The sequence below is a fragment of the Dermochelys coriacea genome, chromosome 3, assembly GCF_009764565.3.
Source record: "Dermochelys coriacea isolate rDerCor1 chromosome 3, rDerCor1.pri.v4, whole genome shotgun sequence".
NCBI classification, from domain to species: domain Eukaryota; kingdom Metazoa; phylum Chordata; order Testudines; family Dermochelyidae; genus Dermochelys; species Dermochelys coriacea.
Window position 1 is genome coordinate 111,066,027 of NC_050070.1, and position 15,629 is coordinate 111,081,655.

A 15,629-nucleotide genomic window follows, 5' to 3' on the forward strand; every position below is an offset into this window, starting at 1 on the left:
CCCCATCCCATCCCTGTCCCTCTTCAGGGACCCTTCTCACGAGAGTCTCCTCGCACAGAAGGTAAAGGGGTTGCTGCAACTGGATGCAGTGGAAGAAGTTCCTCTCAAGTACAGGAACAAGGGGTTCTATTCCCGGTACTACTTAATTCCAAAGGCTAAGGGCAGTGTGCAGCCCATCCTGGACTTGAGGGACATCAATATGTATCTAAAGAAGCTAAAGTTTTATGCATTATCTCCTTGGCATCTGTCATCCCCTCCCTGGATCCGGGAGACTGGTATGCTGCCCTTGACTTGAAGGATGCATACTTCCCCATAGTGATTTTTCAAGGTCACAGGAGCTTCCTCCAGTTTATGGTGGGCCCCTGCCGCTGCCAGTTTGCGGTCCTCCCATTTGGCCTGGCGACAGCATCCAGAGTATTTACCATGTTGGTGGTGGCTGCTTACCTCAGGCATCAGGGTATCCAGATCTACCCATACCTTGATGACTGGCTCGTCAAGGGAAGCTCCAGTTCCCAGGTCCAAGAGGATGCTGCGGTGCTGAAAGCCACATGCCGCTCCCTGGGCCTATTGGTGGAAGATGAAAAGTCTGCGTTAGTTCTGGTGCGAAGGATCGAGTTCATCGGAGTGGTGCTCGACTTGACCTGCACCAGAGCATTCCTGCCTCTAGAAAGGTTCCATACATTGATGGACCTCATCGCGGAAGTCTCTATCTTCCTCTTGACTATGGCCAGGGTTTGCCTGCGTCTGCTGGGTCACATGGCAGCACGCACATATGTCTGCTATGCCAGACTCCGGATGAGGTTCCTGCAGTAATGGCTGGTGACGGTCTATTCCCAGTCCAGAGATCACCTGGACAAGTTCATTATCATTCCCCTGACAGTACTCACCTCACTGCGATGGTGGACCAATCGCACGACTGTCCTAGAGTGGGTTCCATTCGACATCCCCCATCATTCCATCAAGTTGGTATTGGATGCCTCAGATTTTGGTTGGGGCATGCATCTCAGCAACCTCCAGACCCAGGGTCCCTGGAGGAGATGATGATGCACATAAATGTCAAAGAATTCAGAGCGGTCCCCTTTGCATGCAGAGTCTTCCTACCTCACCTGTCAGGCAAGGTGGTGAGAGTCCTGATTGACAACACAGCCTCGATGTTCTATATCAGCAGCAAGGGGGAGCATGTTCATTGACTCTCTGCCAAGCAGCACTCATTTCTGGGACTTCTGCACCAGCCACAAAACCATCTGGAAGCTTGTCACCTCGCTGGCATCAATAACAGGCTAGTGGATCACCTCAGCAGGGACTTCTCCTCTCATCACAAGTGGTCGCTACACCCAGAGGTAGCCTGCATGATCTTCCAGAGGTGCGGAACTCCCCTTGTAGACCTGTTCACCACCAGGCTTAACAGGAAATACCACTGGTTTTGTTCATTGCAAGGCCTGGGCAAGGACTCCCTCTCTGATGCCTTCCTCCAGTCACGGTCGGGGAACCTGATGTATGCGTTCCCTCTGATTCCTCTCAACAGCAAGGTCCTAGCAAAGATCAAGAGAGACAAGGCACAGGTTATCATGATCACCCCAGCATGGCCTTGCCAGCACTGGTTTGGCATGCTCGTGAACCTGGTAGCGGCCCCTCCCTGGCCCCTTCCCAACCAACTGAACCTGCTGTCACAGGACCATGGTCAGCTCCTGCACCCCAACCTCATGTCCCTCCACCTCTCGGTGTGGATGCTGCATGGCTGAACCCAGAGGAGCAGACCTGCTCAGTTGAGGTCCAGCAGTTCCTCCTGAGAAGCAGGAAGCCCTCAACCAGACTGACTTACCTGGCCAAGTGGATGAGGTTTTCACAGAGGGCATCCGAGCGTAGCATCTGTCCCTTGTGCTCTTTCGTACAGTCTATCTGGCACACTCTTCCATTAGAGTGCATCTCACAGCCATCTCCACTTTTCATCCACCTATCCAGGGCCAGACGGTGTTTTCTCATGACCTGACAGTCAGATTCTTGAGAGGCCTCAAGAGACTCTTCCTGCAGGTACAGACTTCGGTCCCACAGTGGGATCTTAACTTGGTTCTCTCCAGGCTCCTGGGCCTGCCCTTTGAGCCACTGGACTCCTGCTCCCTTTCCCACCTTTCATGGTCTTGGTGGCGGTGACATTGGCGAGGAGAGTCTCTGAGATTAAATCCCTGACCTCAGAACTGCTGTAAATGGTATTCTACAAAGACAAGGTCCAGCTGAGGCCTCACTTGGCCTTCCTGCCGAAGGCGGTGTCTACCTTCCATATGAACTAGGACATCTTCCTCCTGGTGTTCTGTCCTAAGCTGCACAAGACCAGTGCGGTGAGGCGGCAGCATGCCTTGGACATCTGAAGGGCCTTGGCTTTTTACCTAGAGCATACCTAGAGGGTTTTTCCTTGCGCCTTTCTGTAAGTTGACTCAGCTCTTCATCGCTACAGCAGACAGGACGAAGGGCCTTCTGGTGTCCTCACAGAGGATTTCCAACTGGATCACCTCTTGCAATCCCGCCGCCAATTGTCAGAGCCCATTCGACTAGAGCTCAGGCATCCTCGTCGGCCTTTCTGGCACACATCCCTGTTGAGGACATCTGTAGAATGGCAACATGGTCCTCTGTCTACACGTTCATGGCTCGTTATACCATCATTCAGCAGGCCAGAGATGATGCTGGGCTCAGCAGAGCTGTGTTGCAATCTACATATCCTTGAACTCCTACCCGCCTCCAGGGGTACTATTTTGGAATCACCTAATATGGAATGGACATGAGCAAGCACTTGAAGAAGAAAAGACAGTTACCTTTCCCATAACTAGTGTTCTTCGAGATGTGTTGCTCATGTCTATTCCATGATCCACTCTCCTTCCCCACTGTCAGAAATTCTGGCAAGAAGAAACTGAGGGTGGGGGGAGCTGGCAGCGGCGCCCCTTGGATTGTGCCATGCGGGTGCCACTCCAGAGGGTGCCAGAGCTGGTCTCCTATGGATATTGCTACGGGAAAAACTTCCGGCGATGGTGCATGTGGCAAGCGCGCACACCTAATATGGAATGGACACGAGCAACACGTCTCAAAGAACACCAATTACAGAAAAGCTAACTGTCTTTTCTTTTAAAAATAAAAACGAGGAGTCCTTATGGCACCTTAGAGACTAACAAATTTATTTTTTCTTATATTTCCAGTGCAGATAAATGGCTCTTCTTTTGTCCATCAATTACCTTCCACCATCCACCCTGCCCACACCCACCATCTGTGCCAAGGGATTGCTGATGTGTGGGGTAGGGGAGCCCCTGTTCTGATTGTCTTCATAAGCTCTGTTGAGGCAGGTCTCTGCTCTTGTAGAAACTGATACACCACTTTGTGTTTGTTTATGTAGCAACTGGTAGTATTTGTTTCTGTCTAACCAGAGAAGGTCAACAATAGGAAGACAAGTTAATTACAAAGCTTATTCACTGAACTGTACTGTCAGTAGCATGGGCATCGTAGATGAATCATGTCAACAGGAATGCAAAGACAATAAATTCATAGTGGCTTGTTCAACATAACATGGCATTTTTCAAATACAAGAATCACAACCATTTTGAAAGAAACATTATTTTTTGACCTTTTAAGCGAACATACTAACCAGTGTCCCTTTTTAAATGAAATCAGAGCTGAAATTTTGATTGGAGGTTCTAAATAGCCCAAAATAAATATTTTTGTCATAAAATTAGAAATCAGTTTGGATTTGCTACTTAAGTGTGGGAGAGGTAAGATTGGAAATGGAGATATGGCTAGGTCTGTGAAATACATAGTTCAATGTCAACCCAATCTCCCATTCTTACAAGATCAGCCCTTTGCAACTGTGCAGAGTCTAGCTGATTTTAAGGTGTCTACACATTTGCGGGGATCTGCCTGCATATATGAACTTGAAGGATCAGAACCACAGATACTTTTATGAATATATGAAGGTTGTTGGAGTTTGATGGCGCTGCTGCCTAATTCAGGTTCCAGTACTGCAGTGCAAGTTCATTCCCGTAATACCCTTTTCATAGGGTCTGTTCTCAGCATGATGAGAAATATAATATCTAGCTCTTCATAGCAGAACAAATATCATTGTCTCTCTTTTACATGAATGAAACTAAGGCACAGAATAGCAAAGTGACTTGCCCAAAGCCACACAGCAGTTCAGTGGCAGTGCCAGGCAGAGTTACTGTGCCATGTTCACTAGCACTGGGAGTAATTTAGTTGCCCTGCCCTATGAAGGAACAGAGATATACATGTTTTTGCACTCCATGATTTCTGTCAAGTATAGACTCTTCCCCAAAGATTTCATTTTTTCAGCTATTCATCTGATTTTTTGAAGGAGTATAATTATAAGTTTCACAGCATCCCAAGTGAACATCAACACTCAGTGCGTTCCCAAATGTCTGTTGTATGCGTAGCAGCCATTTTTAGATTCAGCATCACCCACTTGGGGGGGGTTGGTTAAAAGCCCACTGGGAAGGGATGGCCTATATTGAAGAAACTTTGGAAGAATTAAACCTTTAAGGGATTTCATTCTTGTTTCCCCTGAAAAAGGAAGTTTTTGTTTGTATCTGTAGCAGGTTTCTGTAATGATCTTTGTTGATTGATCTCATTGAGATTTCCAGGGCTCTTTCATTCATTTACATTTGTCTATTTATACATTCATACACAGATGTTAGAAAACAGTGGCTGATCATACTGGAGCTTCTTTCGATGTCAGTCAGTGCTGTTGCATTTTATTTTAATGAAGACTGAGATGTGCTTGGTTTGATGGACTACAGTAATGTCTTTTGGTGAAGATGTGAGATCAGTGAATATACTCCATTTCATTTGGAGGGTTGGGAAATGAGGAACTTGCCGTCTACTTTTACTTTAATTGTTTTTTTCCCCCAGTGGTAGTATCTACTGCAGAGTATAACATGTATCCTGCCCTCTCATATATACTGTATATATCTGTATACTATATATATACCATATATAGCAAAAGCTAGTGTACAGTAGTTGAAGTGGAAAAAGATTTTAGTGATTGCTGTAGCAGAGTCAGTAAAATTAGGTCTAACTTGCAGAAATACACTGTGAATGTTTCTAACTAGAATATATAGCCTAAAGCACTGCAGGGTGAGTGGATCTCATTGGATTTGTACATGAAATTCCTGCTATATTTTATTTTAAAGAGCTAAGGGGCAAGTGAGTATGATAAACCTTGAGATCACATACTTTTTGCCTGTGAAGATTTGAAAGTGCATTTGTAAATGTTGTATAGTGGAGGAAAAAGAGGGTAGTGGTAGACACCTTAAATGACATCTGAAGATGTAGGGGACTTCATTTCTGGAGCCACATATAGACGGGTGTCAGGTGGGGAAGATTTTCAAAGGCATAAAGGACAGTGAGGAACCTAACTGCTACTTTTATTATTTATTAATATTAATAATAGCAATGTCAATGAGATTTGAGTTCTTTGCTCCTTCGGCTCTTTTGAAAGTGCCAGCCAGAAAGGTCAAGTCACCTGCTTTGGGGGCTGCTGGCCTGAAGGATTAGGTTTCAGGAGATTTAGTTCCCACATTGGCTTGCTGTGTGGTCTTGAACAACCCACTTAATATCTATAACTCACATTTCCCCAGTTGTACAATAGGGATAATGATAGTTACGTATATGTTTTGAGGATCAATGGTGCTATACAATTGCAAAGTACTATTAAGGCCAATTGGGGGTGGAAATAGAGCTCCATGTCTCCTGGCTCCTAGCACTGTGCTCAGTCCTCTAGACAGCCTGGGCTTGAGTTACTTCCTCCTTTGCAAAAAGAAAAGCAGTACTTGTGGCACCTTAGAGACTAACAAATTTATTAGAGCATAAGCTTTCGTGAGCTACAGCTCACTTCATCTCTTTGAAATTTCACAAGTACAAATTTTCATGGAAATGTGGCTCTTTTTTTCTGTAAACATCCAGATAGTGGGAAATTTTCTATTTAGAAGAAAATGTTGCAAAATAGCTCCAAAGTTGCAGTCTTGATAACTGGCAAATTTCATCAGAGGTATGGTGGGAGGGAAGCTCATAACAAATATATCCCTTCTGCTCTAGTTACAGAACTAACATACCTGAGTTTTTCTCTTTGTTTTTCCAGGACATCCAGGCTGAGATTGATGCCCACAATGACATCTTCAAAAGCATTGATGGAAACAGACAGAAAATGGTAAAAGCCTTGGGAAACTCCGAGGAAGCGGCACTGCTCCAGCACCGTCTTGATGACATGAACCACCGCTGGAATGACCTGAAAGCAAAGTCAGCAGGCATCAGGTTAGTAACGGAAGCATCATAATAAGAATGGGACAATGGCTGGCTTTCATTGTTGTTCTAAAATATTGCTGGACTATAAAAGAGAGAATTCAATTCTCCTTGTTTAAAAGACTTTTGGGCTCAGATATAAGAACTCTGGGCTCTTTTTCTAACCATGGAGGTTTAACTACTTAGGAAACTCTCGTCAGGTAACTCTCTTCTCTGGCAGGTTACAGCTGCACACGCTATTAAGGTCTTCTGAAAGTGGGCTTGATTCTCCTATCTCAGTGTTGCAATCAGAAGGTCTCTGTAGAGTTAAATCTGGTGTGAACAGAATCTATATTTTTAACTGAAGTTAGTACTTTTATACTGTTGATATCTTGGGTATGTGGATTTTTGTATTTCTGTGTGTGTGTGTTGTGGAAGATCTTTGCAGATGATGATTTATGAAAAATTGTTTAAAAGTAAGTAGATAGGCAAAAGGAGTGTTCATTTATTTTATTTTGAACTTAATAGTGAAAAGAAAAACACTGCCTTTTTAAATGTTCACAGATTCATAGATTCCAAGGCCAGAAGGGACCATTGTGATCATCTAGTCTGACTTCCTATATAATATAGGCCATAGAACTTCTTCCAAATAATTCCCAAAGTATATCTTTTAGAATATCCAATCCAGTGTTATACAAGAGTCTCCATTAAAATCTTGTTTTGTAAGAAGACTATTATCTTATAGTTGTTGTAGGGAGTAAACTGAATCCCAAATTAAAGTTAATCATTTGTAAATGCCTTTACAGAGGTTTTAATAGCTATTACTTTGCTATTGATTAAAGCAAACTATACTGTGTTCTATTCCAGTAATCTTAAGTATCTGTATTAATTCTCTAAAGGCCAGAAAATTCAATCGACTTGAATTTTGGCACAACAGTTTAAATTATAAACTAAGGGTACAAATGATTGTGTCATTTAATTTTAGACTCCACTTAGCCATATTGCTGAACTGTCACACAGACAAGCCCAAGGGGCAGCCTCTGCTCAGCCCACAGCCAGAATAGCATATTTTGGAATTTAAGGGCTCCAGTAGAGTTTGGAAGGGAGCTTGCAGAGACTGACATGCTCTATGATTAGTTCAAGCAAGTCTCTCTAAACTTGGACTTCCATGAGCTTCACTCACCAAATAAATCACCAAAAGAGGGAGATTAAAAGCCGTTCATATGTTACAGTTTAATCAACAGCTGAAGAGTTCCAGCAATTACAGCTGAGTTATTTGACCTTTTCTGGGGATTAATGATCATTTGGGAGAAATTAATGGTCCAAATTGCCTTCGAGCCATTTACCCCAGTCAGTCATTCCCAGGCAAGAGGCTGTGTACGAAACTGTGATTGCTATTTTAAAAGGAAGGTTTGTGGAAATGCTTTCTTTTTTGATATAAAACTATTTTTAATTTCTGTGTATACATGGAACATGTTGTCTACAGGACATCATTAATGTTAGCACTGTGGATGTGATTATTGTTGACATCCACTTTGCTGCTGAACAGCATGTCACTCTGAATATGAACTACAACTAAAAAACAGTCTGGAAAGAGTTTGCCGACAAATTGGAGTAACATATACAAAACAGATTAATCTTTTCTAATATCCATTGAAACGGAAATGTTTGTGGTTCTGCCCATGCTTCACTTATAGTTTTATTGTCTAAATCCAGGAATAAAAAAATAATGAAAAAATCTGAGAGGGACAGACATGATAAATATTGTTTGTGTGAAGACTGCGTTTCTCTAACTGTTTGCATTTAATGCTTCTATTTTCTTGCTGTGCCTGGACTGAGAGGTGAACTATAAGTGAAATGTAGAATAGGTCCGGGAAGAACCACAAATCGAATTTATAGGCTAATATTGATGTTTGAAAAGTCTGATTTTGCTGTGATCTTGTGTTCTGTTTTTGTACTGTGCCCAGATTAGGATTATTCCATTTCTTTTACAGAATAAAATTTCCAATCATGCGCACTTTCGTATCTGGGCTTTAGTCCTTGTTGAAATAGGCACTCTTGAGTATAATTCACACTGCAAATGGCTAGCACAAGTCCCCATGCACCACTTAAATCCAATTTAAACCCTTACCATCAAACTGAAGTGAGACTCAAATGGTACATTGAGCCTAGTGCTAGCCCTGTTTACAGGAGTGGATTTTATCCAGAATGATTAGTTTCCTCGCTTGTTACCATGTGTAAAGAGTGCTATAGTTTGGAAAGGCTGCCAGCATTTAGAGGTGTACTTTCAGATACAATCCAGAAGTTACTTCAGAATTTACATTTCTGGCAATTGTGACCTCGCCCACAATCTCAGATGTCTGGATTGCATCTCTCTTCTTGCTAATACCAGAGGAATTTTAGAGTTGACCACACCTATTCCACTTTCACTGCTGATTCTCTGCCGTCTACAACACAAACAGAGCAGCAGCTCAGCATTTTCCTGTCTTGTACATTAGAGGCCTGTCTTTTAAAGCAGAATTTTGGGGCATCAATGATTGGTGTTTTTCCCCCTTCTGCCCTTTTCATGTAGGGGACAAAAGGTTTTTTTGTGGGGTGAGAGGAGGAAGTGTGGGAGAGGAAGACTGATTCCCTGAATGAGACCACCCACTGAACTACTTTCCTCCATTTGTTCCATTGTCCCCCAGTGTGATGGAATTATCCAAACAGAGCAAGCCAAAAGGTGCTCCAGCTGTGAGAAGAACCTCTCAGGGTCAATAGAAAGGGAGTTCTAGCACAGTTGCTCTCAGCCTGCAGAGTCTTGCTCTGCCAGGTGAAGAGACTCTGAATCTGGCTTGCTTTTTGTGGCCTCTGCCTTCCTCCTTTCCAGCCAAGAATCTGATAGGGATATCGGCCTAGTTCAATACTTGGGATCCAGCAGGCACATCCTTCTTCACCAACCTGCGATGCTTTTGGAATAAATCCCCCACTGACGGTTGCCCCTACCTCCAAATCCCTTGACCCAGTCCACTTCAAATGGCCTTCTGAGGGAAGTTCTCTTGTATGAATCCAATGACCAGGGGCACAGAGAGTCAAAGCTTTTCTTGCAGAGGAAAGCACTATCTAGAGTGGGACCAGTCTCCAAACAGGGACAAAAATCTTCTCCATGAGGCACAAAAGAAAAGCAAAAAGTCCCCAAAACTCAAGATGCCTTTCAGACCCACATAGTTTCCCCCTAGTTCTAGCTCTTCCCCTACTGATGCCTGTGTCACAAATACAGATGAGATTACAAAATGAATTCACTGAACCTTGTGGCTGAAACCCAAACCTGACTGTTTTTTTCCACTGCTGCTTAGCACATACCCTGAGCATAATTCCATCAAAAACCTAATTGTTCCTTTGTAGATTTGAGCATGTGTCCGTTCATCTATGGCAACTATATATCACACTTGTATAAGGAATAATATAGAAAATAAAAGCAGGAATGTTGGGTTAAAATAAACCATGATACTCACATTAAGTGTGCATTACTTTTATATCTCTTTACAGTGTTTCTGGTGAGATACTTACTCATTTTCATTCCTAAACAGTACTTTTATACTACTTTACTGGCTTTTTCTGAACATCTGGGTTCCACCAAACTTTGAAACTGTATGCTGGTAATATTCTGCTACTGTCATTAATCTGGCACACAAATGGTCACTCATTAATGGTAAATAATAGTGAATTTAATCTCCTATTGTATACCACAAAATTCACATAAATGCCAAATGAGTTCATTTATGATTAATGTTATTGCAGGGAATGTTAAATTAACAGTGAAACACTGTTAGTGTCTTTAAATATCTGACTAGTGACATATTTTTTTCCTCCCAAAGTTTCAATTAATTTTGCATATGGGAAGTCTGCTAAATAACTGGAACAGAATTGTAAAACCTTAGGCAATACCAGCTTTTAGAGGTGAGAGCAACTTAGATGGATAGGTTGATTCTTTTTAAATCTAATTGTTTTTGTCCTAAAAATCTCCACAAATGTCTCATTTCAGTACAAGTAAATCAAGGAATTGGTTAAAGGGGAGACTGCAACAGGTCCTACTGAAAGGCGAACTATCAGGCTAGAGGGAGGTTACCAGTGGAGTTCCTCAGGGATCAGTTTTGGGACCAATCTTATTTAATCTTTTTATTACTGACCTTGGCACAAAAAGTGGGAGTGTGCTCATAAAGTTTGCAGATGATACAAAGCTGGGAGGTATTGCCAATTCAGAGAAGGATCGGGATATTATACAGGAGGATCTGGATGACCTTGTACACTGGAGTAATAGTAATAGGATGAAATTTAATAGTGAGAAGTGTAAGGTTATGCATTTAGGGATTAATAACAAGAATTTTAGTTATAAGTTGGGGACGCATCAATTAGAAGTAACGAAAGAGGAGAAGGACCTTGGAGTATTGGTTGATCATAGGATGTCTATGAGCTGCCAATGTGATATGGCTGTGAAAAAAGCTAATGCGGTTTTGGGATGCATCAGGAGAGGCATTTCCAGTAGGGATAAGGAGGTTTTAGTACCATTATACAAGGCACTGGTGAGACCTCACCTAGAATACTGTGTGCAGTTCTGGTCTCCCGTGTTTAAAAAGGATGAATTCAAACTGGAGCAGGTACAGAGAAGGGCTACTAGGATGATCCGAGGAATGGAAAACTTGTCTTATGAATTGAGACTTAAGGAGCTTGGCTTGTTTAGAAGGTTGAGGGGAGATATGATTGGTCTCTATAAATATATCAGAGGGATAAATACAGGAGAGGGAGAGGAATTATTTCAGCTCAGCACCAACGTGGACACAAGAAGAAATGGGTATAAACTGGCCACCAGGAAGTTTAGACTTGAAATTAGACGAAGGTTTCTAACCATTAGAGGAGTGAAGTTTTGGAATAGCCTTCCAAGGGAAGCAGTGGGGGCAAAAGATCTATCTGGTTTTAAGATTCTACTCGATAAGTTTATGGAGGAGATGGTATGATAGGATAATGTGATTTTGGTAATTAATTGATCTTTAAATATTCAGGGTAAATAGGCCTAATCCCCTTAGATGGGATATTAGATGGATGGGATCTGAGTTACCCAGGAAAGAATTTTCTGTAGTATCTGGCTGGTGAATCTTGCCCATATGCTCAGGGTTTAGCTGATCGCCATATTTGAAGGAGTTTTCCTTCAGGGCAGATTGGAGAGGCCCTGGAGGTTTTTCGCCTTCCTCTGTAGCATGGGGCATGGGTCACTTGAGGGAGGATTCTCTGATCCTTGAAGTCTTTAAACCACGATTTGAGGACTTCAATAGCTCAGACATAGGTCAGGTTTTTCGTAGGAGTGGGTGGGCGAGATTCTGTGGCCTGCGTTGTGCAGGAGGCCGGACTAGATGATCAGAATGGTCCCTTCTGACCTTAGTATCTATGAATCTATGAACTGCGGTTAGAGAGATTTCTTTTATTTAAAAAAAGGCCAGTCTGTTGATTCAACAGCAAAGCAGTGAACTCAAAGTGTGGTCCTCTTTTCTAAAAGGTGCACAAGAGAGCAATAACACATGCGGTAGAAAGCATAATACAATTTCCATCTACTGTAAGGAGGACTGGTGCAATGCCATGATTAAGGGGAAGGTGGAGTGTTGAGAATCCTGGGAGTTCCCTGAGTTTATTATGTTTAAGAGGGGCTTATGGTCAAAAAGTCAGTTTAAATTTAAAATATGTAAATACAAACTCTGCACATGAATCTTTTCTTACTGCTTTGAAACACGGTCACCTTTGGAGTGAAATGTTTTGAATATATATTGTTGAAGTTTGTAGGCACAGTGCAGTATCTTGATATAAGGGGACATAATCTTTATTAGATTTAAAAAAGCGGATTCTGAAAATGTATTGTTTGGCACTGATTTTGCATGTGGCTTATTGGATGACAGTGGATACTTATTTACGAGATTCTCTTGAGTTAACAGTCCTGGGGTCTCAGACCTTTCCGCTGAAAGGGTTTTGCCATTCAACAGAATTTGCTAGAGGCACTCTGTCTCTGCCCTCTGTGTGACTCCTCCCACTGAAGTCCCTTAGTTCCCTCTCTACCTTAAAGCTGGGTTAAGCTTAATAGGTTCAAGTGTGCCACTTACTTTTCTGTTGGCTTTCTCCCTTTTGAATTAGAAGATTCTGTGGAGCAAGGCAGTGTGTGGATTCCGATGTCATGCTCTGTACTCCATTGCAGTACCTCATTCACAAGTCCCTGTGGAGCAGCAAGCTGGCTGTATGTTCAATCTCAGCATATAGACAGCTGTCTTGAATTCAGCATTAAGAGAGAAATGGTGGGGAGGCTGGAAGTTTAGGAGCACCAATTTAGGAAATCACCTGCTTAAGTGCATCTCTGTTAAGAAAACATTTAAGTACTTGCTAAAAACAAAATAGGTGCTTAAGTGGTTTTCATGGATTAGGGTGAAGGGAGAACAGATTCCTCTCCCTAAATCCTTCTAGCTCAACCTTCCTGGAGACACCTTGCCCCTACAAATTAATCTTGCTTCCATCTAATCCCAATGACAAGTGCTTCCCAATTCATCCACCTTGTATCCCTCCCTCGCATCAGAACCACACCCCTCCTAAGTATTACAACCCCACCAAAATGATCCTCTTGAAGTAGACCTTCCAGCATATTTCATATGCACCTCCAAGAAGTGCCAGATGAAGAACTGTTAGTATTGGGCATTCATTGGAACTGCTATTTAAAATGACAGCACAGAGGAAGACAGGTGAAGTAGTGTTGCATTGAAAGAGTTAAGGTCTGAGTAACAGCTAAAATGGATTAAAAAAATTGAAATAGCACGTATTTAAAAAAAAAAAGACAGAAACCAAGTATATATAATACTGCTTGTTGATAACAGAAAAGCAGAGACCGTGGAGCTAGCAGCAAGTTACATTGAAAAGGATTTAGTTCTGCTCTGTGACCTGGCTGACATGTGGCAAGTGAAATTATTGTTAACAGGTATAAGTAATTTATATGTTGGCTTCAAAATTAATTGACAAAAGCACAGAATGGCCGGAATTAAAGTAGAACAGAGGGACGTCACTACAATTGTCACTACATTGTAGGGAGGCCAGCTAGAGAATAGAAAACACTAGGTATATTGATGGTACAGTAGAAAGGCAGTGGCATGAGATTACACAACTGCCTGTTAAGTGTTTAGTTTTGGTTGAAGGTCCCATGTCAGGATAGCTTGGAATGGAGCAGAGGGGGAAACAGGAATGTCTACCACTATCAAGAGAAATTACAGTGAGGGCATGTTTTAATTCCATTACTGCACAATATTGCAGAAACAAATCACTGATTCAGGCTTAATGTAGTAAATAGCCTGTGCCACCACTGTGTTTTCAGTAGGGCTGTTGATTAATTGTAATTAACTCATGCGATTAACTAAAAAAAAATTAATTGTGATAAATTGCGGTTTTAATTGCACTGTTAAACAATAGAATACCAATTTATATCTATTAAATATTTAGAATGTTTTTCTACATTTTTAAATATAAATTTTCAATTACAACAGAGAATACAAAGTGTTCGGTGCTCACTTCATGTTATTTTTATTATAAATATTTGCACGGTAAAAATGATAAACAAAAGAAATAGTATTTTTCAATTCGCTTCATACAAGTAACGTAGTGCAATCTCTTTATCACGAAACTGCAACTTAGATTCATAGATACTAAGGTCAGAAGGGACCATTCTGATAGTCTAGTCCGACCTCCTGCACAACGCAGGCCACAGAATCTCACTCACCCACTCCTACGAAAAACCTCACCTATGTCTGAGCTATTGAAGTCCTCAAATCGTGGTTTAAAGACTTCAAGGATCAGAGAATCCTCCCTCAAGTGACCCATGCCCCATGCTACAGAGGAAGGCGAAAAAGCTCCAGGGCGTCTCCAATCTGCCCTGAAGGAAAATTCCTTCCCGACCCCAAATATGGCGATCAGCTAAACCCTGAGCATATGGGCAAGATTCACCAGCCAGATACTACAGAAAATTCTTTCCTGGGTAACTCAGATCCCATCCATCTAATATCCCATCTCAGGGGATTAGGCCTATTTACCCTGAATATTTAAAGATCAATTAATTACCAAAATCACATTATTCCATCATACCATCTCCTCCATAAACTTATCGAGTAGAATCTTAAAACCAGATAGATCTTTTGCCCCCACTGCTTCCCTTGGAAGGCTATTCCAAAACTTCACTCCTCTAATGGTTAGAAACCTTCATCTAATTTCAAGTCTAAATTTCCTTGTGGCCAGTTTATACCCATTTGTTCTTGTGTCCACGTTGGTGCTGAGCTGAAATAATTCCTCTCCCTCTCCTGTATTTATCCCTCTGATATATTTATAGAGAGCAATCATATCTCCCCTCAACCTTCTTTTAGTTAGGCTAAACAAGCCAAGCTCCTTAAGTCTCCTTTCATAAGACAAGTTTTCCATTCCTCGGATCATCCTAGTAGCCCTTCTCTGTACCTGCTCCAGCTTGAATTCATCCTTTTTAAAAACATGGGAGACCAGAACTGCACACAGTATTCTAGGTGAGGTCTCACCAGTGCCTTGTATAATGGTACTAAAACCTCCTTATCCCTACTGGAAATGCCTCTCCTGATGCATCCCAAAACCGCATTAGCTTTTTTCACAGCCATATCACATTGGCAGCTCATAGTCATCCTATGATCAACCAATACTCCAAGGTCCTTCTCCTCTTCCGTTACTTCTAATTGATGCGTCCCCAACTTATAACTAAAATTCTTGTTGTTAATCCCTAAATGCATAACCTTACACTTCTCACTATTAAATTTCATCCTATTACTATTACTCCAGTGTACAAGGTCATCCAGATCTTCCTGTATAATATCCCGATCCTTCTCCGAATTGGCAATACCTCCCAGCTTTGTATCACCTGCAAACTTTATGAGCACACTCCCACTTTTTGTGCCAAGGTCAGTAATAAAAAGATTAAATAAGATTGGTCCCAAAACCGATCCCTGAGGAACTCCACTGGTAATCTCCCTCCAGCCTGACAGTTCGCCTTTCAGTAGGATCCGTTGCAGTCTCCCCTTTAACCAATTCCTTATCCACCTTTTGATGTTCATATTGATCCCTATCTTCTCCGATTTAACTAATAATTCCCCATGTGGCACGGTATGAAACGCCTTACTGAAATCTAGGTAAATTAGATCCATTGCGTTTCCTTTATCTAAAAAATCTGTTACTTTTTCAAAAAAGGAGATCAGGTTGGTTTGACACGATCTACCTTTTGTAAAACCATGTTGTATTTTGTCCCATTTACCATTGACTTCAATGTCCTTAACCAATTTCTCCTTCAA

General features: G+C 41.9%; 1 protein-coding gene across 7 annotated transcripts in view; it reads left to right on the plus strand.

The window, feature by feature from the left end:
* UTRN (utrophin) overlaps positions 1-15,629 on the plus strand; it is a 607,443-nt gene that overhangs the window by 385,723 nt on the left and 206,091 nt on the right. For all 7 annotated transcript variants that reach the window (XM_038397679.2, XM_043511144.1, XM_043511142.1 and 4 more), the window contains one exon: positions 6,131-6,303. In XM_038397679.2, coding sequence (XP_038253607.1) covers positions 6,131-6,303 — 173 coding nt within the window. The remainder of the gene's footprint in view (positions 1-6,130; positions 6,304-15,629) is intronic.